This window comes from Chelonoidis abingdonii, chromosome 5 (assembly GCF_003597395.2).
Source record: "Chelonoidis abingdonii isolate Lonesome George chromosome 5, CheloAbing_2.0, whole genome shotgun sequence".
Lineage (NCBI taxonomy): Eukaryota > Metazoa > Chordata > Testudines > Testudinidae > Chelonoidis > Chelonoidis abingdonii.
The window spans coordinates 63232391-63255307 of NC_133773.1; the positions used below are offsets into that span (position 1 = coordinate 63232391).

General features: G+C 41.2%; 1 protein-coding gene across 1 annotated transcript in view; it reads left to right on the forward strand.

Annotated features, from left to right (window-relative positions):
- The first annotated feature begins 1197 nt into the window (after positions 1-1197).
- Positions 1198-22917, forward strand: part of RBM46 (RNA binding motif protein 46) — a 39136-nt gene continuing 17416 nt past the window's right edge. The window contains exons 1-4 of the mRNA XM_075066342.1: positions 1198-1240; positions 5120-5281; positions 18333-18800; positions 19829-20611. Coding sequence (XP_074922443.1) covers positions 1198-1240; positions 5120-5281; positions 18333-18800; positions 19829-20611 — 1456 coding nt within the window. The remainder of the gene's footprint in view (positions 1241-5119; positions 5282-18332; positions 18801-19828; positions 20612-22917) is intronic.

The window sequence follows — 22917 nt, forward strand, 5'->3', positions numbered from 1 at the left end:
CCCCTCCCTTCTCCTTCAACGCCGCACTCACATGGTAGCACCTCTCTCATTGGCTCCTTCATATCCTCCTTTTAATTTGTCGCACACCCTCCCTCAACCTCCAAGGTTTTTAAAAGCTTTCCCCGCCCTACTCGGCTCTCGACACATTCTGATTGGTCTCTGGCGGCCGTCAATTTTGTCAGGTGCCTACGCGGGCGGCTGCTGATTGGCGACGTTGGGGCGTCGGATGGTGCCACGCGCCGAAGAGTGGGAAAGTCGGGCGTCGTGGTATGGTCGAATACCACGCGCGTGAGAAGGGCGGTGGTAGGTGAGGCGCTCGCACTGCCATTGCCCCTTCCCCAGTCCCGGGAGTCGCCGTTGGCGGTAAGACTCTCCCTGGAGGGGGAGGGGCTGGTCAACGTTCTGTGTAACGGTCCCACCTCGGCCTGAAGTCCCTGCCGCGCCGCTGGGATGGGCGGCGGCTGAGAGCCTTGCGCGGGTGCGGCCCCAGAAGCCCCGTGGGGGCGGGGGGCTCTGGACACAGGCGGTGACTTTCTCATTTTCCCGGGGGTTCTCGACTCCTGCTCTACCCCTACCCTGTCTCTTCCTGCCCTGTTTTGCTCCTCCCCTGAGCGTGCCCTGCCCTTTCCCTCCCCTCCAGTGTCTCTTGCCCGCCGCTGAACAACTGAGCCATGGAGGGGGGGAAGAAACTGATTGGTGGGGCCTTCTGGTGGGTGCCAAGTACGCCCTATATTCTTTCTGTGGGTGCTCCAGCTCCAGAGCATCCTCAGAGTTGGCGCTTATGACTCTGGATGGAAATGTGCTGCTGTTAATGTTGCTCTGGTGACTCCAAGGCAGCACCAAGAGACCCAGAAAGCCTCTCCCCTGCCACCCTTCTCACCCTGGGACCTACTTGCATGCCACCCCTGCCCCTTTTTCACAGCCTCTGGCACTGTGTACACCCACCACGATCCCATAGCTCCCAGTGCCCTGCCAGCCAGCTTCTCCCCTTGCATCAAATATAATGTGCCCCTTCCCCACCACGTAGGTCTTTATGTGCTTGGCTGTTTCCACAGATATCCCCACCCCCTTCCTGCCAGCTTGATTGGATTGAGTGAAGCCGAGGAAAATCTATTCGTCCCCTGTGGTGTCCTATCAGCAGTGAGACGTGTGTCTGCCAAGCCGGGGTCTGCCGAGTGACCACTGTTCCTTCTGGGCATGCGTGGCCTGCATGCTGCCAACCACGGTAAAAATAACCCAGGCTATCTCTCCACTTAAACATCTACAGTTCCTCAGTGCAGCCACTTGCCAGTTCTGCAGTGGGGTTCTCCCTTTGTCGTAAATAAGGTACCTCCCTGGGAGATTGTGGGGTGGATAAATTGATGGATGAATTCTTCGGTAAACTGGCACTGTCTGCACTGGGGGTTAGGCTGGCTTAACTATATCAGGGGTGTGGACCCCCTATTGACGGAGCTATGCCAATGTAAATTTTCAGCATAGACCAGCCCTAACAGCTAGTGTGGCAAGCTGCAGTTGTGTTACGCTCTCCACCACCATCATCATCACTATCCAGGAATTACCAGGACAGAATTATTACTCCTCCTTTTCTCTCATGCCTGTCTTAATCTCCATTTTAATGCAAAGGAATGGCAGAGAGGGTGGGGTTAGCAGTAATAAATAGTAATAAAATAATAGACCAATGAATTAAAATGTCTTTAGTTATGTGTGATATGTATTTAAGTTTGTATTGTCAAATAGCAACCTTGTTTCTATGGATACTTTTTTCAAACACTTATACCTCCAGATGTCTGTTAATTTCAATGAACATTGGCAAAATAACTTACCTGTCTGTGTAGGTGTTAGCCCAACATGTGCCCATGCAATGTTTTGCTGCTTGAAAAATGTATCCATACAAGTTTCCAAGTAGAGGTTGCTTTGGAAATCAGGCCCTTAATGTTAGTGTTTTTTGAAGTGTAGCGCCCCTCTCCACCTGGTTACCTCCTTTAATGGCAATCCGATTACAGGTTTTAATGGACAGGTCTGGGTTCTTTTGGATCCCGCCACCCACTCAGGAGGGTGAATCTTTTTTCTTTTTTGCTATGAAATTATTTGGCGGTGCTGCCACCCCCTTCGCTTGTTTCTGGCAGGGTCACCAGGGCAGCTTGGGTGGAAAATTCTAACTACAGAGTAATCCCCATTTACTTGGCAGATAGTTGGAGACGTCCAAGAAATAATACAACACCTAAAAATATATTCAACATAATAATTATATTAAACAGGCAACATATACAGCATAACAGGGTGAAACACTATTTTTAGAGTCACCTGTGCCCACACTTAAAATACCCGTGACTTGATGTAACAAGTGTAAAATTAGTGTCCTGTTGGTACGCGTACTTTGCTGGGGCCCTTGGTGACCTATAAAATTCTCTGCAGTGGTTTAGCAGTGTGGCTGACTGGGTTCAGTACAGCCCATAAGACCTACAAGTGAGAGGAGGTGGCGAATCCCTCCACAGGTGTAATAAGCAGCAGGTTATAAAATCCACAAACCCTCGCTCCCTGGCTTGAGGACACAGTTCAGGGAGTAGGGGGTCCTCAAAGCAAATTCCCTGACTAACTAACTAAAAGCTATCAAGTATCAGAGGAGTAGCCATGTTAGTCTGGTTAGTTTCTCCTCCCTTGGTTTTCACACCTCAACTGCTAGAACTGAGCTTCATCCTCCCTGATTGAACTAACCTCGTTATCTCTAGCTTGCTTGCATATATATACCTGCCCCTGGAAATTTTCACTATGTGCATCTGACAAAGTGGGTATTCACCCACGAAAGCTCATGCTCCAAAACGTCTGTTAGTCTATAAGGTGCCACAGGATTCTTTGCTGCTTTAACTAAAAGCTTGTGCGCTCACGAACTCCATGAATGATCCTCAGGTTTGAAGATGACTGCACTCCTCAGTCACTGCAGAGGGATCCCAAGCAGGAATCAGGCTGTGTTGGTCCCAGGATTTCCCCTCAGCACAAAGGGGTGCAGGGCTCAAGATGTAGGTTATACAACTACCCTAACATCCAAACTGTAGCCTCCTAGCCCAGCCTCCAGTCACACACTCAGCAGGCAGCTTCCCTGGACTAGCAGAGCTGACCATGTGGTGACTAGTCTCACCTAAGGAGCTGGAGGTGAACCCAGCCTGGCTGGGGAAATTTCTCAGCAAACATAACAATTGGGAATCATCCGTGGGGAAGGAAAACCCAGCTGAGGGATCTGCTGTTAAGTCCCTAGAGGCCAGTTTTCAGGGGGAACCCTGCTTGCAGGCCTGGGACTCACCAGCTCCCCAGACAGCCAGTCCTGCCCTGGCCCTGGCTGGCTGCAGCCTCCCCCAAAAAGTGGTTCCTCCCCTCTGCTGAACTCCCTGGGAGGGGCATCTCACTCCCTATTGGTTGCTGGGCAGACTCTGAGTTTGCCTTGGCTCCTCCTCCCTGAGCTGCCAGCAGACAGAGCTCCAGGAATCTAGGTCATTTCCTTGGGAGTTACAGAAGTAATTCTCTTTCAAATACTTTTTATTTTATTTAAAGAAAGTACTGTTCCTAGAAAAAATCTTCATGCAAAATGCTTTCCCTGAAATTTTGAGGTATAATAAATATTCATCTAATTTACTTAATCTATGTAATAATTTTGTTTTGAGGAGTAGGGCATTTGCTTGCATAGAAAAAATGACTTTCTTTTGACTTTATCTTGTTAGTATTTTAAAATTGTATATTAAGCATGTACACATTTTGTTTTTTATGTTCACTTGTGAAAGCACAGTGTCTGTCTTTGCTTCAGAACTGGTTTGGTCATTTTAAACATTGTTGACATTAAAATTATAGTAGTGAAATTAGCAGACTTAGTTTGTTAATAGAAATTTTAAAAAAATAGTCAAATGATTTTTTTAAAAATTGTTAAGTTCAAGTTGAACTTTGCTTTAAAGACCAGTTGGAATTGAGCATGTTTTAAATATTATGGGGAAACTCTGAAGTACTCTAGTTTAAATCCTTCTAAACTGAGTTAAGGTTGTACCATGACATGCTAACTTGAAATATTTATGATGATAGAATTACTAACCTCATTTTTTTCAAATGTTTTAAAAGTCATGTTGAGAGCTACAAAATAGGCTATGTTTGAAGAAAGTGAGTAGTAATTAATGTTCAGAGGCAGCAAAATGCATCCTGAGTTGTAACAGATGCTGTCCTGACTCCAGTCTGACCTTGCCTCACTGTTGCCTCTTACACTGCACCCTCTGGGTCCCTTACAAGTTTTCAGGCTTCAGAAATACCACCTACCTGTGAACTAAGTCACTTTTAACAGCTTTTAATGAAGGATATAAGTAAGGCAGTTTGCAATCCAGGACGGTATTACTAAAAAGATACGGGTCCTTATTTCATGCATTTGGGGGGATTTATAAATGGAGCAAGGGCCTGAAAGCTGTCCTCTGAGGGATAGGAAACTCCCAAACAGTAGCAGGAAGCTCAGCCTGTCAGGAACTACATGCTGCCCCAGAGAAGAGCTGCAATGACTAGATCTCTGCAGACCGGTGGCTCTCCATAGTGGCAGGAGTCCTGACTCCAGGAAAGGTACTGAGCTGAGAACCCTGTTGAAAGGGAATGGTGGACCCAGGTGGGAATGGGTAAACTGATACCTGACTCTAAGATCCTGGGGTGAAGTCTTACTTATATTTTCATTGGGTTTTGGGTTAATAAACTAGACTCTTCAGAAGGGGCATTGTTCCTTACGTAAAGCCTTGGTGAACTTATTAATGACATTAGGGGAAACTGTGGCAGAAAGCACTGCACTTGGCCACCCTGTGACTCTCCATTGGCAAGTAAACCACATAAAACAGAAATTTCAGACTATATCCTACAGATTATTACTCCTTACCTGTACTGTATTCTCATGCATAATTTTATTGTAATAAATTTGAAGGAAAATATATAGATGATGATAACTTGCTAGGTTAGAACAAAAAAGCTTAACTCCTGCAAGGGAAGAATTTCATGAGGTAAAGTTGAAATAACTTATGCTGTTACTTTTCTGGCTTTTAGTAGCTATTGTATGTGGCTAAGTTTGCAATTCTGTATTATCAAATTTTATCTTAATGTTTTGTTGAAGATATTGCAAATATGCATGACGAAAGTACAGATGTAACAAATGGATGTGGCAAAATCCGAACTGGTACTCAGAATGAGGCTGCCTTACTAGCTTTGATGGAAAAGACTGGCTACAGCATGGTTCAAGAAAATGGACAAAGAAAATTTGGTGGTCCTCCACCAGGTGAGCATTTGTTTGAAATTATAAAAATACCAGGCCAACTTCTGCCTTTACTTTTTTTCCAGTTAAACCATTGAAATTGAAGTTTAGCAAAGAAAACAGGGAATTGAGAATACATCATATTGTTAAGGGCTTTCCCTTTGCCCCTCCCTTGGTTCTTGTCATGCAGACAGCGGAAGACCTGAAGTCTGAAGTGCAGGCAATGCAGTGTTTATTGGAGTTAATCAAGGAAGCATATCCATACCTCTGTACTCCCCAGAGCCTTCCATGTCCCCTTTTTTTCCCACCTCCTTCTTCTTGGCAAGCTTAATTATACCTGTAGTGCACGCCTCTGGTCCTATCCCTTACAATTTATGGTCATGTTCTGTTTTGGAGGGTCGCGAGTCTGGGGACTTTGGTACCACCTCCTTTGTCCCCATGGGAGGTGTAAGGAGTGAGGCTATGTATTGGCCAAGGTCACCATTTCTCTGGATTTTTAGTGTTTCTTATGCCTCCCCTCTCCTGTCCTCATCCCCTCTTGTCCTTCCCGACTGGTTTCTTGACCTTGTCTTGAGATAGAAGTCAAGGCAGTCTTCAAGTGTACACTCGTATATTAAGCTCCCACCATACCCAGCAACACTTAAACTCTCTTCCTTGTCTCTTCTCATTGTGCTATAAATGCCATCTAGTTAGGCAGAAGCAACACTCAGCATGTTTGTTCTTTGTTCACATGTTAGTAAGGATATAAAAATATCAAAAATCAAACCCAAAATTCTATCCCAAGCTAAGAGACAGGCCTATATACTAACACGTATGTACAGTGAGACTAAGGTGACCTGGAAGAAGATACCTTACCTTGTATAACTTCTTGAATTTAATGCTTCATTTCCCAATGTGTCATATCATTAATGGAGTTATTTATTTTAGAATTTTCCTTTTTGTTCTAAGGGGGAAGGGGGCATCCATGTGTAATTTAGGAATGGTGGGAGGGCTGTGGAGGTTTAGACTTGTTAATAACTAGGGCTGTCAAGTGATTAAAAAAATTAATTGTGCAATTAAAAAAATTCTTTGCAATTAATCACACTGTTAAAAAATAATAGAATACCATTTCAACTTTTTCAAATATATTGATTTCAGTTATAACACAGAATACTAAGTGTACAATGCTCACTTTATTTTTGATTATAAATATTTGCACTATAAAAAATGAGTCTTTTCAATTCACATAGTGCAAGTACTGTAGTGCAATCTGTTTATTATGAGAGTTGAGCTTACAAATGTAGAATTATGTGCAAAAAATAACTGCATTCAAAAATAAAACAATGTAAAACTTCGGCGTCTACAAGTCCGCTCAGTCCTACTTCTAAATTTAAATTGATATTTTATTGTTTAACAGCATGATTTAAACTGCGATTAATCACGATTAATTTTTTGAGTTAATCGCATGAGTTAACTGTGATTAATCAACAGTCCTATTAATAACAATTTCTTCACTTAAGAATGCACTTAAAATTTTAGTGTGCATACACAACATGGTCAACTTTAAACAGATATGATTTTAATTTTGAATCAGTTTTCCTCAAATTTTATTTGTTTTTTTAAGTCACCATGAGAGAGTTCAAAATTTGGCTGACAATTTCACACTTTTAAAGTTATATGAATAAAGAATTTCTGATTGGAACAAGTAGGGAAAGTGCAGTTTTTCTTACTTGGATAATTCAAAGCCAGCTTATTTAATTTTGCTCAGACTTTAAGAAAAAATGTTTTTATGCTGAATAATTGAATATTAAGCACAAAGGATTTTATTTATAAGATTACGGACAATAGTGGAAACTGTGTTTATGCTCTATAGCAATTGCAGTTGCAGGTCACTTTTGAAAGTCTCAGTGGCTTTGGGCTTGACTGCACTGCAGTGTTAGTTCAAGTTATCTACCCATGAGTTAACTCCTGTTGACAGAGCTGGCTTTAGCAAGTGCGGGGCCCAGTTCCTGGGATGGGGGGGCGTGGGGCTTGTACTCACCAGGTGGCGCTCCCAGTCTTTGGCAGCACTTTGGACTGCTGGCCGGGAGAGCGGGGCCGCGGGATGAGGTGTTTTTTTTTTTTTTTTTTTTTTTTTTAAAAGGCACCTAAGGCATGGGGCCCAATTCCGGGGAATCACGCGAATCGGCCTAAAGCTGGCTCTGCTTGTTGAGTTAGCTGAGCTTGTGAGAGCAGTTGTGCTGCAAAATGTTACTCGAGCAGCATAGCCTGTATGTTTTAGCAGTGCGTAGTAGCTGAGGCACTTACTTTTAAAGGTATTTAGGCACTGTGATGTTGAGCTGAGTAATGCCTAATACTTTTAAAAATCTGGACCCAAGACCCTATAGTATTACTAGTTCAAGCATCAGCAGCACTTGGCCTTCAACTCCCCCTCTCCCCCATAGGTGAGCTAGCTCTAGTTTAGACCACCACTTGAGTTGGTGAAGTGTGTGTGTGTAGGATTTGGGTTAGGAACAACATTATAGTTATATGTCAAGCTAATGCTGCAGTTCTTCCTCTTTTCATGGCCCAATCTGGAAACCAGAAAAGACAGACAGGAGCAGGGTGATTCCATACCCCCACTGTTAGAGCACTTCCTGGGATATGGGAGACTCAAGTTCAAGTCCCTGCCCCCAACTGAGCAGAGTGGGGATTTGAACATACGTCTCCTACGTCCCAGATGAGTTCCCTAACCACTGTGCTGTTGGCTATAATAGGGTGGGGGGTATTGCTCTCACTTTTCTTTCTCTGGTATTTTGTGAGGAATGGCTTACCTGGTTTAGGCACCTAACTCCAGAAGAGGGTTCACACCTGTGAATCCCTAGCACCAATATTGCCTAATTAGCTTTTGATGAACAGGACTTCAGCCATGCCCTTCTCCTCAGCATTTTTTATTATCTTAGTGGCTTGCCACTCAGTATGCTGGCATGTGTGAATCTTTTGCAGGTGCTTAACTCTTCCCTTGCATTGTATAGGGAGCCACAGGGCCTAATTTGGGGTGAGGATTCTCCTGGATGGCAGTTGTGGCAATGTTGAGTGGAGCAATAGGTTCCTTTGTGGATCTAGGCCTTAGAAGCAAGTTTCAGAAACCAAATTAAAAATGTATTCCAGTGCTGATGGGAAGTGGGGTGGTCAAGCGGCTGTAGTCCACCCACTTTCCACTATGGGCCTGGTCCCCTTCTCAGTCTCTTCCAGGCCTCGGGAGAAGAGGTTGGGCAGGGGTAAGATCATGGAGTGGGTGGGGCTTTGTGCCCCTCCCCCACACTTTTAGGTAGAATACGTCACCCTGATGTATTTTTAAATACAATAAGCATAATTCAACAGAACAAAGGCTGTTTGGTAATTTGAAGATGTTAAGTATAGTCTGTCAAACAATGTTTCCATTGTTTCCAAACTTCTTAGTACTGCAACTCCCTTACAGATACTGTAAAATTTGGTGTCTCCTCACAACTAATTTTTTATTCTTTTACTGTCTCAGGACATTAACTTTAAGAGGGACCACTGGTTTGGTTGGTTTGGGGCCTTTATTTAACTATTCAGTTGGTTTAATTATATAATGTGATCTAATCCAGATTATTAAAACAATAATTTGAAAATTATGAATTTTTGACTTGTTTGGACACAGCTGAAGATTTTGATGAGAAGAATGGTCCTATTTTGAACTGCATGGTTGCACAGTGTTTTCCAAATGTTAATGATTTATGTGTTTAGTCACAAATCATAGGTAAAAACCTAGACTCAAAGATAACTGGGAGCAGCACTTTCATGGATTCATCACTGAGCTCTTTATACTGTCCTTTAACAGAAATCAGAATTCCTGGATCATTATATTTTAAATATGTGATCACTTAACAATGTGATACTTAAGGTTGGTATGGGGTCGTGTGTTACTGAGAATCTGTTTTTAATCCAATCAGTAACAAAATTAATGTTAAAATTTATGAAAATATTCATCAAAATGGGAATACAACTCAAATGAGTCAATATTTGGTCTTTAATGGCATTTTGATTACTTTCACTATGTTCTGTTAAAGTGTGATAACCCTGAAAACATCTTGGTAACTCCCTTTTCAATGTGGCAATTCCAAAGACAAAGTTGCTTTGTGAATTGCCTGGTTTCCTTTCATATCTAGTATTTTTGCTTTCCTCCTTGAAGTATTAGGTTCAGTACATTCAGTCTGTCAAATATTTCCACTAGGTAAGCTAATATAGTTAAAAAGTCAGCATTACACATGTAATCTGCAAGGTCTGTTTTCCCAAGAAGGAAAATTCTGTGTGTTTTTTTGTTACTCAGTTCAAATACATGTTGTAACACTTCTCCACATGAGTTCTCTGTGAAACAAGTGGAGCTGGTCAGAGCCCATCGGTCTGCACGGCATAATAAAATGTGTTTGCTGCCTGGAATTAACCAATTTGGTAACTGTTGAGGGCTTCACATACTTCACGTTGCAAATTAAATGTCAAAGCTTGGAGGTGAATCATGTAGTGAGTCCAAATTGTTGCTGGTGCCACTTTCTTCACCCTACTCTTCTATCCCATCATGGCTGCTGCTCCATCAGTGCACTATGAATTCACTGAGGATCTTGTTCTTAACTTGTTCTGTCAGCTGGTCCTGGATGTTTTCTGTAAGATCCATCAGCATGTTGATGGATTGTGGTATTTAACATAGGAATGTTTTTCAGTGTTATGGTTTCTTGTTTCCCAATCATAATTCTATGCATGTCTGTTGTTGGTAGAAGGGTCTTGTTTATGTTTTTCAGTTTGCATGGTTACAACATAAGATGCTTCTAAGGCTTTTTGAGGAACAATTGCTTATTTAGACATTACTCTTTTGCCTCCTTAGTTCTCCTCATTTCCGAAGGAAAAAGTCACAGCTCTTATTTACAAATTCTAGGTGTTTGCTTTCTAAATGTTGCTGTAGTTTCCCTGGCCTTGTACTTTCATTTAATAATGCTGGAAAACAAATGATACATTGTGGCTGTGGGCTTTCCAAAGTAGTATCCAGACCTGAAAACCCAAACATAATGTAACTATCACCTTATTGTCTATTTCTTTCCTTTTCTGTTTAACTTTATTAAAATCGTCTTTAGCTAAATGTTTGCTTACATGTACACTTAGCACTTCGTAAAAATTGTTCCATTATAAAAATAAAACTCACCTGTCTCTGCCTCAGCCCCCTACCCGCTAATGCAGTGGTGCTGCTGTTGCTGGCACTGGGAGCCTTTCTGTGCACTTTGCTTCAGCAGGGGCCTTCAGCAGAGATTTCTGATGAATATTTCCCCCAGCAGGAAGAGTCTTTGCTGACGGCCCCCTGCAGGAGTGGAAGGCATGGAGATGCTTCCAGTCACAGTATTAGCAGCAGCAGGACAAGACGTCGTGATTTCTAAGCTTAGTTTAGTAATCTCTTAATTAGGAGGAAACCCAAAATGGGCATATCTGAGGCCCCCCCCCCCCAAAAAAAAAAAAAAAAAGAATTCTCATACGCTCATGGCTCTCCCATGAACACTTCATGATTCTCCAAGGGAGCCATGGGTCACAGTTTTGGGGGCACTGGTGTAGCACATACAAATTTTGCCAACGTCTGAAAAAAAAAAAATGCGGAATCTGACCAATCTGGAAATATACCATTCTCCAAAACAGCATCAGCAGTGTGTCAGATGATAAAAAACTGCAGAGGACAACATAGCCTAACTGCATTTGGCAAAATGATGTGCTGCTTCAATCTCTGACTATGGTATGTATTTTGCATTAATTCTTTGACATGTAAGATTAGACTGATCAGTGAAGGTGCTGACAGATACTGCTATCAATATAGTTTAGCTTTGCTGATTTTTTTTTTCTTTTAATGTAACTTTAACCCCTTGGCACTGACAGATCTAAAGTTGCAACCATTAAGTGCCTAATGCATTTTGCATTAACACTGAGTATTTGGTAAACCCAGCTAAACTAATTTTGAATAGCTATGGAAGAATGATTCAGTATATATAAGTTGAATTGTTTTGCGAAATTGAGTGTATTGAAAAAGGCAATTAGATCAGTTCATTGTCTTAAAAGAGAAAAGATGGGAACATGATTTTTATTTCTGATATCTATTTAGGACTTAATTGGTTGGTTAGATTGAGAGTGACAAAAAAAACCAAGTCATGTTAACAAAGGATCCATTATTGTTTAACTTATGATTTCCTGACAATACAAAGCATGCACATTACCTGCCCCTTTTTGTGAAGATTGAAATCTGTACTGCCTCCTCTGTCCCCAAATCAGGCGTCTGCACATAGGAAAGAGGCCTGCTTGGGGCAAGTGGTAGATGTGTTAGATTGCCATTTGTGTTAGCTGTCTTGTCCTGTGATGAGTCCTCTGAGAAGTCTTAAATGTTAATAAGGCTTTATTAACGTGCAAGTGGTGCACTTCCATGCTATGTAACTTTGGGGACAATGAAGTGCTATGTAGACCCTTGTGATGTGGCTCCAAATGGATGCTGATAACCCTGGCGGATTCCCTATGTACAGTGCAGTTCTTGGGCAACCCAGCAGGCAAATCAGATCATTCTGTTTGAAGACTAACCTCACCCAGCCAATCTGGTAGAGTTTTTATCTCTTCTGTTACATCTCTGGCACTTTTCTGGAGATGAGGATTACCTGGTCCACTAAATGTAATGTTTGTTCACATTTAATAACTATAACATTATTTACAAAAGTTATTGTAATGTGTCTTAATTATTGATCAACTTTCATGTAAAATGTAGGCAAATTCTTACTCGCTTTCTGAAGGCTTGCAGGCCTGCCTCTTACGTATTTTCTCCTGTTTTATTTCTTTTCATTTTCTCCGATCTCTCCATGCTGTCTGTCATCTCATAATCCGCAAATCTGCTGTTTGTTTTACATGTAGATGCAATTTAGTTTTCAAAGTTTTTTTCCTCATTTATTCTAAGTTGTGGAAGAGTGTGCAAAGAGGAAGAATATGTTTCAAGGGGATGTTGATCACTATTCAAATTGGTCTGCAAAATTCATCCTATAACTTTTTTAAAACATCTGATATTTTGTATGCAGTGGTGAAAGATAACGTTATATCAAGTCTGTGGTGATACCAGATACTCAGTGCATGTGAAGACTTAACTTGGCTAAAGGAGAGAGACATGGATTTGAAGAGTACTTTCTGACACCAACTAAGGATTTGTCTGGTTTCTTCCCTCTTCTTCAGTGTTAAGAAAGATTGTTCTTCAGTCTGGGGCACCCTTGATTCAGATTCTTTTGTTCTGAGAGTGACTGAAATGAAGGACAGTTAAATCAGAATGGTTATTCCAGTCAATTTGAAATAACTGATATATGGAAACTAGTATGAATACTTACAGCTACTAGTGTAAAGATCCTAGTGCACACACTTAATATGCTATGGATTTGAATCACTGTATGATTTTTAGTTGCATATTCAAAATTTGAAATGGGACAGGATACAATTTTTTAAATATTTTCCAAAGAAAAATTCACCTATAGTCTTCAAACATTCTCAAATGTGTAAATATAAGACATCTGTTAGCATAAATAAACTCCGATGTAAAGTATATATGAAACTTAATTTGGCATCAGCTTGTGAAACTGGAGAATTATGGGATAAGCAAAGTGAGTACACTTTTCTTGCAGTTTTTGAATATAATAAGAGAAAACAGTAGACTGCAGATTAACAAAATTCTGCATCCTTTGTATATTTGATATGTCAGCAAAGTGAAAAACATGCCATATGTTCATGTTTCGGCAAGGACAAACCTTTTGTTCTGTTTTATACCACGAGCAAGATATGGACTAGCAGAGCCTGAGGGCCCACAAACATATTACCTGACATAGCACATTCAGATCAGCATAATGTTTACAGGATTGAGCAACAGGAGTCATATTAGAAAATAATTAAGCACGTCCTCTACTCAGAACTTCAACTGAAATATTGAATAACTGGAGAATGTGCCATAGGGATGGTCATTAATTTTGCAGCACTAATTGGAGAGGAGAATTTTGCAATTGTTTTGGAACTTTACATCTTTGACAGGAAAATGTATTGATCTTCAGCACAAGAGGGAGATGGAATATTTGACTTTTTTGTGATAAATGCCATTTTTTGACTATGCAGTCTTGGACACTTTATTTTGGAATAATCCTCCAGAGTTTGTTTGTCTGCATAATCATAGTGTGTATGTGTGAAGTTTACATTGGCTTTTAAACCCTTTGAAGTACTTTAATAGGCTTGGAGGCTGTGTTGTGCTATGCTCAGCTACTAGCTTGAAGGACTTGTGAGCATGGGAGCAGTTTCATGCTTAGCCATTCTGAAGGAGAAGCCAAGTTTGCAGACGGAATAGATCACTCTTGGACTGGGGTTGGTTAGTCTGACCTCAGACACCACCACCTCCCACTATCATCAAGAGATGGAAGAGAGTTCTCCCTGTGGCTTCTGGGGATGGGGTGGGCTCGCAACCTACTTCAGTAGTGAAAATCTATTATGGTAGCTCAAATTAAGGTTGTAGCCAGTCTCCCACATTAGATAGGAAAGGAGAACAAAAATGTGTGGGATTTTTGGGAGGTGGGATGGGGAAAGAGAAGGAGAACCAGGAACCCGAAAAACAGAAAGGGAGGGGGGAGGAGGTGTGGAGAAGCAACTTTTATGGGTTAGCATGTGAAATATGAGTTTCTTTCACTACTAGTACATTTAATCACTATTATATTAAATGCATAGCTGTACTGTAAAAATCTAATCCAAACTTGGGCCTTGTCTGTACTACATAGGTTTGCTGACAAAATAGTGGAGATGTACACACAACAATGCTCCTCCTACCCATTTAACTAGTTGTCAGAGAAAAACATAGTTCTCACTCTCTGGTTGGGTGCAGCGAAGTCAGATACTTTATTCTCAAGCAATTGCATAGAGGGAGAGAGTGCTCTAGGACACAGGGTTTCCCCCTTCTAGGCAGGTCTCTCTACAGGTAAAGAATTACAGCCAGCATTTATACCTTTATTGCAAACAGTAAGCAACCCTGCACAGACAATAATAAGCAACAGCTGCATTTTGTTTATACATAGGTCATCCTGATAACTTATTTTTCTCACATATTTAGACTCTAGTCTACATTCCATATTTGTCTATACAATGTCACAACAACTTCTCACACAACTTCCCACATGCCTCACACAATCCTTACTTCTACAAATCTCGCGTTATTAGGGTTACAGCTAGCCTGACTCTAACAGAGACTGTCATATATTGAAATCCCCTTTAAATCCCTGTCAGTTCTTTCTCTACTTCCACATTGTGTTATACTGAAATAATAAATCCATTTCGACGAGTGGCATAAAGCTTTTGGTTGCAAAATTAGTGACACTGTGTCACTGTAGACACAGGGAAACGTAAGCAAGCACACAGTGGCCTCGAGGCATTGTACAATGGCTATCATTGCACTTTCTACTCAGCTGCTCTACAGCCAGATATACATGTGTGTGCTCCTTCCCCCTCACCCCCAAAGCCCTGAGAATTTTTGAAATTCCACTTAGTTTACTTGACGTGGACAGCTCACATCACATCTTCTTAGCTGACCATGCTGGCTTTCTGCAGCAAACGGCTCCTGTGTGGAGTACACCTGAGTTGTTGGGTCTGGGAAGAGAGGAGGCTGTGCAGTTGCAACTCTGATCCAGCCATAGGAACTTTGACACCTATGAGCAGCTTGCTCGTGGCATGGATGAGGAGGGGCATGAAAGGGGAACACAGCAGTGCTGTGCTAAGATAAAGGAGCTGAGGTAGGCGTACCAGAAGACTGCCCCTGCAGCCCATACAGATGTGCATTCCTTGTCCTCCCCAAATTTCTCTCAGGTACTGCGATGGGCTGGGAACCTCTTGCACTCCACCCCTCTGCACGTTTTCCATAAAGACAGGTGGATTTACATGCAGTTCTGAGATCTTCACTTCAGTGAGTGTTGCTCGCTGTCATGTCCATTGTAAGAAACGTTAATCTGTATATTGCTGTTTCATAAAAATTGAGTCTTACAAAATCAGTGACTCTTTATTTGTGACCTACACAAGGTGATTGCAACATAAATTCAAATACAGTGGCAATCACCATATTTGCAAATTATAATTAATGCTCAGGTAGAAATCATTACACTGGTCATTCAAAATGGCAAGTAAACAATGCCTGCCTCAGTTCATTACAGAAAGACACATTGCAGGGGTTCATTGTCAAAATGCTGTTTCAAAGCCTCCCTGATTTGAATTGCCCCCTACTGAGCCCCTCTAATAGCCCTGGTGTCTTGCTGCTCAAAATCAGCTGCCAGGTGATCCACTGCAGTGCTCCAGCCCTGGGAAAATTTTTCTCCTTAGCTTCACAAATGTTATGAAGAGCACAGCAAGCTGCTATCACCATTGGAATATTTTCCTCACTGAGGTCTAACCTGCCAAATGCACATTCTACTGTCATTATGCACCTGCTGAGCCTGTTGTTGAAGTGCTTCTTGCTGCTGTGAAGGTTTCCAGTGTATGGCTTGATGAACTACAGGTATAAGGGGTAAGTTGAGTTTCCCAGGATCACTATAGGCATTTCCACATCCCCTATTGGAACCTTCTGGTCTGGAAAGAAAGTTTCTGCATGCAGCTGTCTATACAGGCCAGCATCATGCACCTTTCCTAAGCAGCCCATGTTGATGTTAGTGAAACAACGCCAGCGATTTACCAGCCTGCAATACCACAGAGAAGTAGCCTTTTTTGTTGATGTACTCCATCATGAGATGGTCTGGAGCCAAAATTGGTATACATATGCTATCTATTGCCCTGCCAAAGTTAGGGAACCCCATTGCCATAAAGCCATCTGTTATTTCCTGCACGTTGCCTGGAGTCACAGTCCTTCGTAGCAGAAGGCTATTAATGGCCTTGTACACTTGCATCACCACAATCCCTATGGTGGCCTTCCCAAATCCAAACTGATTTGCGATTGGGTGGTAGCAGTCTGGAATTGCCAGCTTCCACGCAGTGATTGTCATTTGCTTTTCCACCATTAGGGCAGCTCTCATTTCCGTGCCTTTGTGCTGCAGGGGAGGGCAAGCTCTGCATACAGTTCAAAGGAGGTGGCTTTGAGCATAGAAAAGTTCTGCAGCCACTGCGTGTTATTCTATACCTGCATCACAATCTGATCCTACCACTCAGTGCTTGGTTCTCAAGCCCAATAGCTGCTCTGTGAATGCCAACATCAATCTGGAAATGTTTCTTTCCATAGCAGACAGCAGGGCAGGCAGCATGAATTTCTGTTCATTCATAACACTTGTCACAAGACTGGCCCCAGCACCGTGATGAGTGCAAAGCTTACAGGGGCAGCTGAAAAACAGCATGAAATGCAGTTGGAAGCCCTTGGAATTATGCATCGTGGGGGGCAGTGATCTTGCCTCATGATGCACTGTAATCAACTCCTAGCAGGCAAGAGTGATTTGCACAGTAGGATAACTACCCATGGTGTACTCCTCTGTCAGCGCTAGAATACCAACTGTGGATGCACTCCACTGACGCCAAGAGTGTTGTGTGAATGTGCACGAGTGATTTAATTACGATTAAGGCTCCATGTTTGTCACGGTGGTTGCAGAAGTCACGGATTCCATGACTTCCTGCAACCACTGTAACTTCTGCACCATAACTTCTGCAGCAGTTGCTGTGGCTGTTCCTGGGTGGTCCTGGGGTCAGCCACACTGGCCACTGCTGGAGCAGCTCTGAAGCCAGCTGCTGCTCTGGTGGCCCCAGGCAGTTGCCCCTGGGGACTGCCTGAGCAGTGACTGACGTTGCTGGCCCTGAAGACCGCCTGAGCAGCAGTCCCGGGGGCAGTGGGAGCAGCCACAGCTGAGCAGCTCCCAGCAGTGATCCCAGGGCAGCTACTGGTCCCATGGGGCTCCCCCAGCCATGGCAGGAGCGGCAGCAGATGCGCTTCCCACCCCACCACGCTCTTCCCCTTGGCAGCTGGTGCCGCGGGCTCCTCTCCCCAACAAGGTCCCCCCTTCCCAAGAGTCAATCAGGGGTATTTATGGTATAAGTCATGGACAGGTCACATTCATTCATATATATTAATATCAATTTGATGCTATTTATAAAGCCAGGTAAGAGAAGCTGAAGTTGTCATTTCATGAAGTATGAAACTCTTGCAGTTCATAAACGCAGCACCAGGAAAAGAGCTAGCTTTTGGATGAACACGTTCTGTATGTTTAAGCAGTATGTATCTGGAAATGTTTGCCATAACTATATCTCTGTTGTAGCCTGGGAAGGATTTGGATTAATTTTTATGCAGAGATGTGTGCAGTTTGGAAATCTGACACATCTCCCTTACAGTAGAATGTACAGTGAAACCCTGCTATAACACGATGTTTGGGGTCCAAAAAATTCCATCGTGATAAATGTGGGGTCACGGTATAGCGGGGTTTCAAGCCGGTCAGTTTAAGTCAGTGGTCCCCAATGCGGTGTATTGCTGTGCAGTGCCTAGTGCCCAGCAGGGGAGAGAAGCTGCGGCTCCATGCCTGCTGGAGACAGAACTCCGAGGCTGTGGGCGCCGGTGTTCTCTGTCCCCGGCAGGTGTGGAGCCGCGGCTCTTCCCCTGCTGGGCACTAGGTGGGGGCATATCAATGTCCCGGCGGGCGCCATGGCATTGGGGACCACTGGTATTAGCCCTTAAAGGGGAACCAACTTATGATCATGTTATATGCGATTTCACATTATGGCGGGGTGCGTTATTACAAGGTTTGACTGTAACTGACATTTTTTGGACAATGTATTAGGGATTTACCTTTGAAAATTATTTGTGTAAAATGTATTTCCTCTAATTGCTTTATTGAACTTAGTAAAAGTTCTTAAAAAACAAACCAACCCAAAATGCTGAATGGGGTTGTCTTGTTTTCAGAGTTGTAGGGAATCAAGAAAAGATGACATAAATCAATACAATAATAACTTTTGTAACATACTGTACAGCATTATCAATACATCAGAAATACTGTTTGAGAAAGCAGTGGTTATGGCATTCATACTTACTGATTGCTGAACAATTTTTTTTAAGGTTGGGAAGGTCCTCCCCCACCTCGTGGCTGTGAAGTTTTTGTGGGAAAGATTCCTCGTGATATGTATGAAGATGAATTAGTCCCTGTTTTTGAGAGAGCTGGGAAGATTTATGAATTTAGATTGATGATGGAATTTAGTGGTGAGAATCGAGGATATGCCTTTGTGATGTACACAACTAAAGAAGAAGCCCAGCTAGCCATCAGGATCCTTAATAATTATGAAATTCGTCCAGGAAAATTTATTGGTGTCTGTGTAAGTTTAGACAACTGCAGATTATTTATTGGAGCTATTCCAAAAGAGAAAAAGAAAGAAGAAATCTTGGATGAAATGAAGAAAGTTACAGAAGGAGTGGTTGATGTTATTGTTTATCCAAGTGCTACTGACAAAACTAAAAACCGTGGCTTTGCCTTTGTAGAATATGAGTCTCACAGAGCTGCTGCTATGGCTAGAAGAAAGCTAATTCCAGGTAAGCCTTTTAATTTTAATATTAAATGTGCAGTTTATAAATCAAAGCATTTATAATAGATCTCCACTTTTGGATCTGTGCTTACACCTCCTTTATCTTACTCAGTTGATTTCCGTGGGACATGACACACGCTTAGTTCTCTCTTGAACAAGGATTTTTTTAAATTGAGGGATGAACATACTGGAATTGGGAAAGGGGGAGAGAGCAAAAGGTTCAGTAGCAAGGGAGAGAGTTGGAAGGAAGAGGAGTGAAGAGATCAGGGGAAGCAGAGCTGGAGAAACAAGAAAGACAAAGAAAATGTGTGAAATCCTGGCCCCATTGAAATGATTGACAGAACTATTGACTTCACCCAAAGTCTTATGTTTGGTCACAGACAAGAAGCATTGACTTTAAAGAAACTTATCTAAGCCTTGAAAAGTAATAAGAGAAATAATAAGGCCAACTCAACAAATGTAAGAAAAAAAAATGGTATGGCACTCCAAATTTGAACTTTTTTAAAACATAACATTCTTTATGATCTTCTGTGAATTTGTTTAATGGATATTAGGGAAATAATTTAACAGGGCTCATTCTAACATGGACACACATTATTTTGTATTTTGTTTCCCCATCCCACCTCCCCCCAAAGTATGACTATTTAAAAATACATTGCATCATCAACTGGCAAAATATTTGACTAATTGAAAATACATAGATTTCACAAAAGCAATCATCTTTAGCAAAACTGGCACTGGTTGTAGTTTAAGCAAAAGCAGACTGAGTACTTTTTAAACAGAGGAACATTGCTGAATTTTTTGCAAAATTTTATTTTTCTTGTTGACCTCTGTACTTTCAAGCAATGTTTGTTTAGCGAAGTGAATGCAAATAAAACATTTCATCATGGCTTGTTTCAAATTTAGTATTATAAATAACATAAGCTTATTTCAGTGTTTTGGTTCCTGGAATGGTTAATGAATATTATTTATCACTTAGCTTTCTTTTTTCACTATTATGCATGTTACTTAAATCTAATACTACTTTTGTCCTAGGAACATTCCAGCTATGGGGACATACTATTCAAGTAGACTGGGCAGACCCAGAGAAAGAAGTTGATGAAGAAACAATGCAGAGGGTTAAAGTCTTGTATGTGAGAAACTTAATGATCTCTACTACAGAGGATGCAATTAAGGCTGAATTTAACAAATTTAAGCCAGGAGCAGTTGAACGTGTGAAGAAACTGAGAGACTATGCTTTTGTTCATTTTTTCAACCGAGAGGATGCAGTTACAGCTATGTCAATTATGAATGGAAAATGCATTGATGGTGCTAGTATTGAGGTAACACTGGCAAAACCTGTAAATAAAGAAAGCACTTGGAGACAGCATCTTAATGGTCAGATTAATACCAATTCTGAAAATCTTCTAGTTTTTGCTAACAAGGAAGATGGTCATCAAAAACCGTTAGGAAAACCAGCAAATCTTTCCATTCGTCTTAATGGTCAGCACAGTCCAACCCCCCCTGAAATTGAAAGGTGTACTTACTCATTTTTCCCAGGGACAAAGCTTACTCCAATTAGCATGTATTCTTTAAAATCCAATCATTTCAGTTCTGCAGTAATGCATTTGGATTATTACTGCAACAAAAATAACTGGGCACCACCAGAATATTATTTATATTCAACAACAAGTCAGGATGGAAAAGTACTCTTGGTATATAAAATAGTTATTCCTACTATTGCAAATGGATCCCAGAGTTATTTTATGCCAGACAAACTCTGCACAACATTAGAAGACGCAAAGGAATTGGCAGCCCAGTTTACACTGCTACATTTAGGTAAGTTTAAGAATTATTTTAATTAGTTCTTAAGAATTGAAACTAGGTTACTTTAAATTTGTTCTGTGTGTACATAGCCCACAGGCAGCAAGTATGTAGGCTAAGTGCATCTTCTTTCCTGTATTCTCAGTTCATCAGTCTAGAGCTTTAGGATGGTGTCACTGTTGCTCATATAAACCAGAAGCACAGCAGTAAGGAAATCTTCAACTTCACACTTCCAGGGCCATTTTTCTGCTTTAGTTCCTTCACATGAATGCAGGTTTTAACAATGCATCTCTTATTTTTGATCTTTTTCCTACTTCTGTTTTATACTTTTTCCCATTTCATCTTCTCATTTTAATTGAGTACAAAGTGGGCTCCAATAGGAGTTTCATCATCAGATGGTATACATTTTGCCCACAGGAATGATTGAGACCATAGGCTACAGGAGAATTACCAGGAAGAAGAAACAGTTACATGTCAGGAAGAGCTATAGCTGCTTTCAGGAGGGATTGACTTACCTGTCTTTTAGAACCAAGGACTGTGGCAATAGAAAGGTGGCTTTACAACTGCCTACCTTGTCTTGGGTCCCGTGCCGCAGGCGGCTTGGCTAGACCAAAAGGATAGAGCTCTATCTGAAGCTGAGAATCAGGGTGGATCATTAAATCATTAGCCAGGAAGACTCTCTATTTAATCATGGATTTCTACATAAAAGTGCATTCTCGTTGGTTGTTATAACCTTAATACATATTCTTCACAACTCAGAGATAGATATATAGTGTGTACCTTCTAAAAATGAAACCTACATTTTTAAAGTGATTTATTCTGAAAACTTTTCAGATTAGTTTTACAACTATATCAGAAAACGAATAAATGTTTGGTTATTTCATTTACCAAAGGTAATTGAAGCAGATATTTATGAAGTAACTGGGAGGTGAACTATCTCCAGTTCAATCATTAATATTTGGAGGATTTTCTTGCTATGCTGTATTAGGAGGAGAACATCACCAGACAGACATTTAAATTTGTTTTATTTAACTAAAACCAACATTATGTATTCTGGATTTCTTTCTTCAACAGTAGACGTATAATATTTTAACAAAACAAGCATATGAATTTTTGAATTTAAACATTCACGTTTTTTAAAATAGCTTTGTTTTTGTTAAAATTGTTTTGAACTAAAATAGTTAAATGAATATTAAAAAAAACCCCAAAATTAAATCAACTATGTCAGCCAGGTCAACATGAGAAACTTAAAAAATTGGCTTATTCAGCTAACTCAGCCGTCTTCACCTTCATTTTCCTGTCTGTTCATAATCTGGAAAAGAATAACAAGCTTTCCTGCTTTTTCAGGTCCCAAATGATTTCTCAATTTGGAGTGAATTAGTCCAAAGGAATAAAATATTCTTTCTACACTTGCAGAAAAAGCTACTGCTATTAAAAGTGAGATAAGCCCTTGGAATCAGAGTGTTGAAGTGCTTAAGTGACTTCCACGAGTTCATGATGTGACTGTCTTTAAAACGTCATCAGCAAACATATTTCTTGAATGGATCACCCTTAGCTCTGAAGTTTATTATAGTTGGCATGATGGAGAGATGATTGCTGGATATCCATGTCATAACCAACTCCTCTTCTTCAGCAGTTAAGGTTTGACCCTGGTACTGAATATTGAGAATATTGTCAAGAAAATGAGCTGGAGAAAGTGCTTGTCCCATTTGTTTTTTTAATGCTTGTAATTTAACTCTGTCATTGTGTATTTCTCTGTTTAAGATCTCACTCAGTTCCTTCCAAATTTCAACAGCGTCAGCAATAAAACAGCTATTTCCCTGCATTTTGTTCAAGGCTACAGAAATAGGCTTCAGGATGCTCAGCATGTGTTCAACATTTCTCTTAAGTCCAGTGTTGAGAACTTTGGCTGTGACAGTGCCATCTATTTTTTTCACAATTTTGTTCACAAACTGTCATCGGATTAGGCCAGTTCTTGATATAATGCTCCAAACAGTCCACTACTGAGTTCCATTGCACGTCTTGTGGGAGAATTAGCTTGGTTCCTCCCACTTGTTTCAGAGCAGCTACTGTAAAGTGGTTGTTAGGGAAGTATTTTGCAATTTCAACAACATTAGCCTTTTATTTTTGGAACACTGAAGTCTTTGGCTAGGAGGTGCATCAGATGAGCACTGCAACCGTATGGTAGCTTGAGACGCTTTACTCTTCCAAATTTCTTTTAATCTTGGATACATTTGCAGCATTGTCTGTGACCAAGCTGTGTACTAGACAATTGAATTTTTTTCACAGTTTGTTATAGCTTTTACTGCTACTTCTTGTAA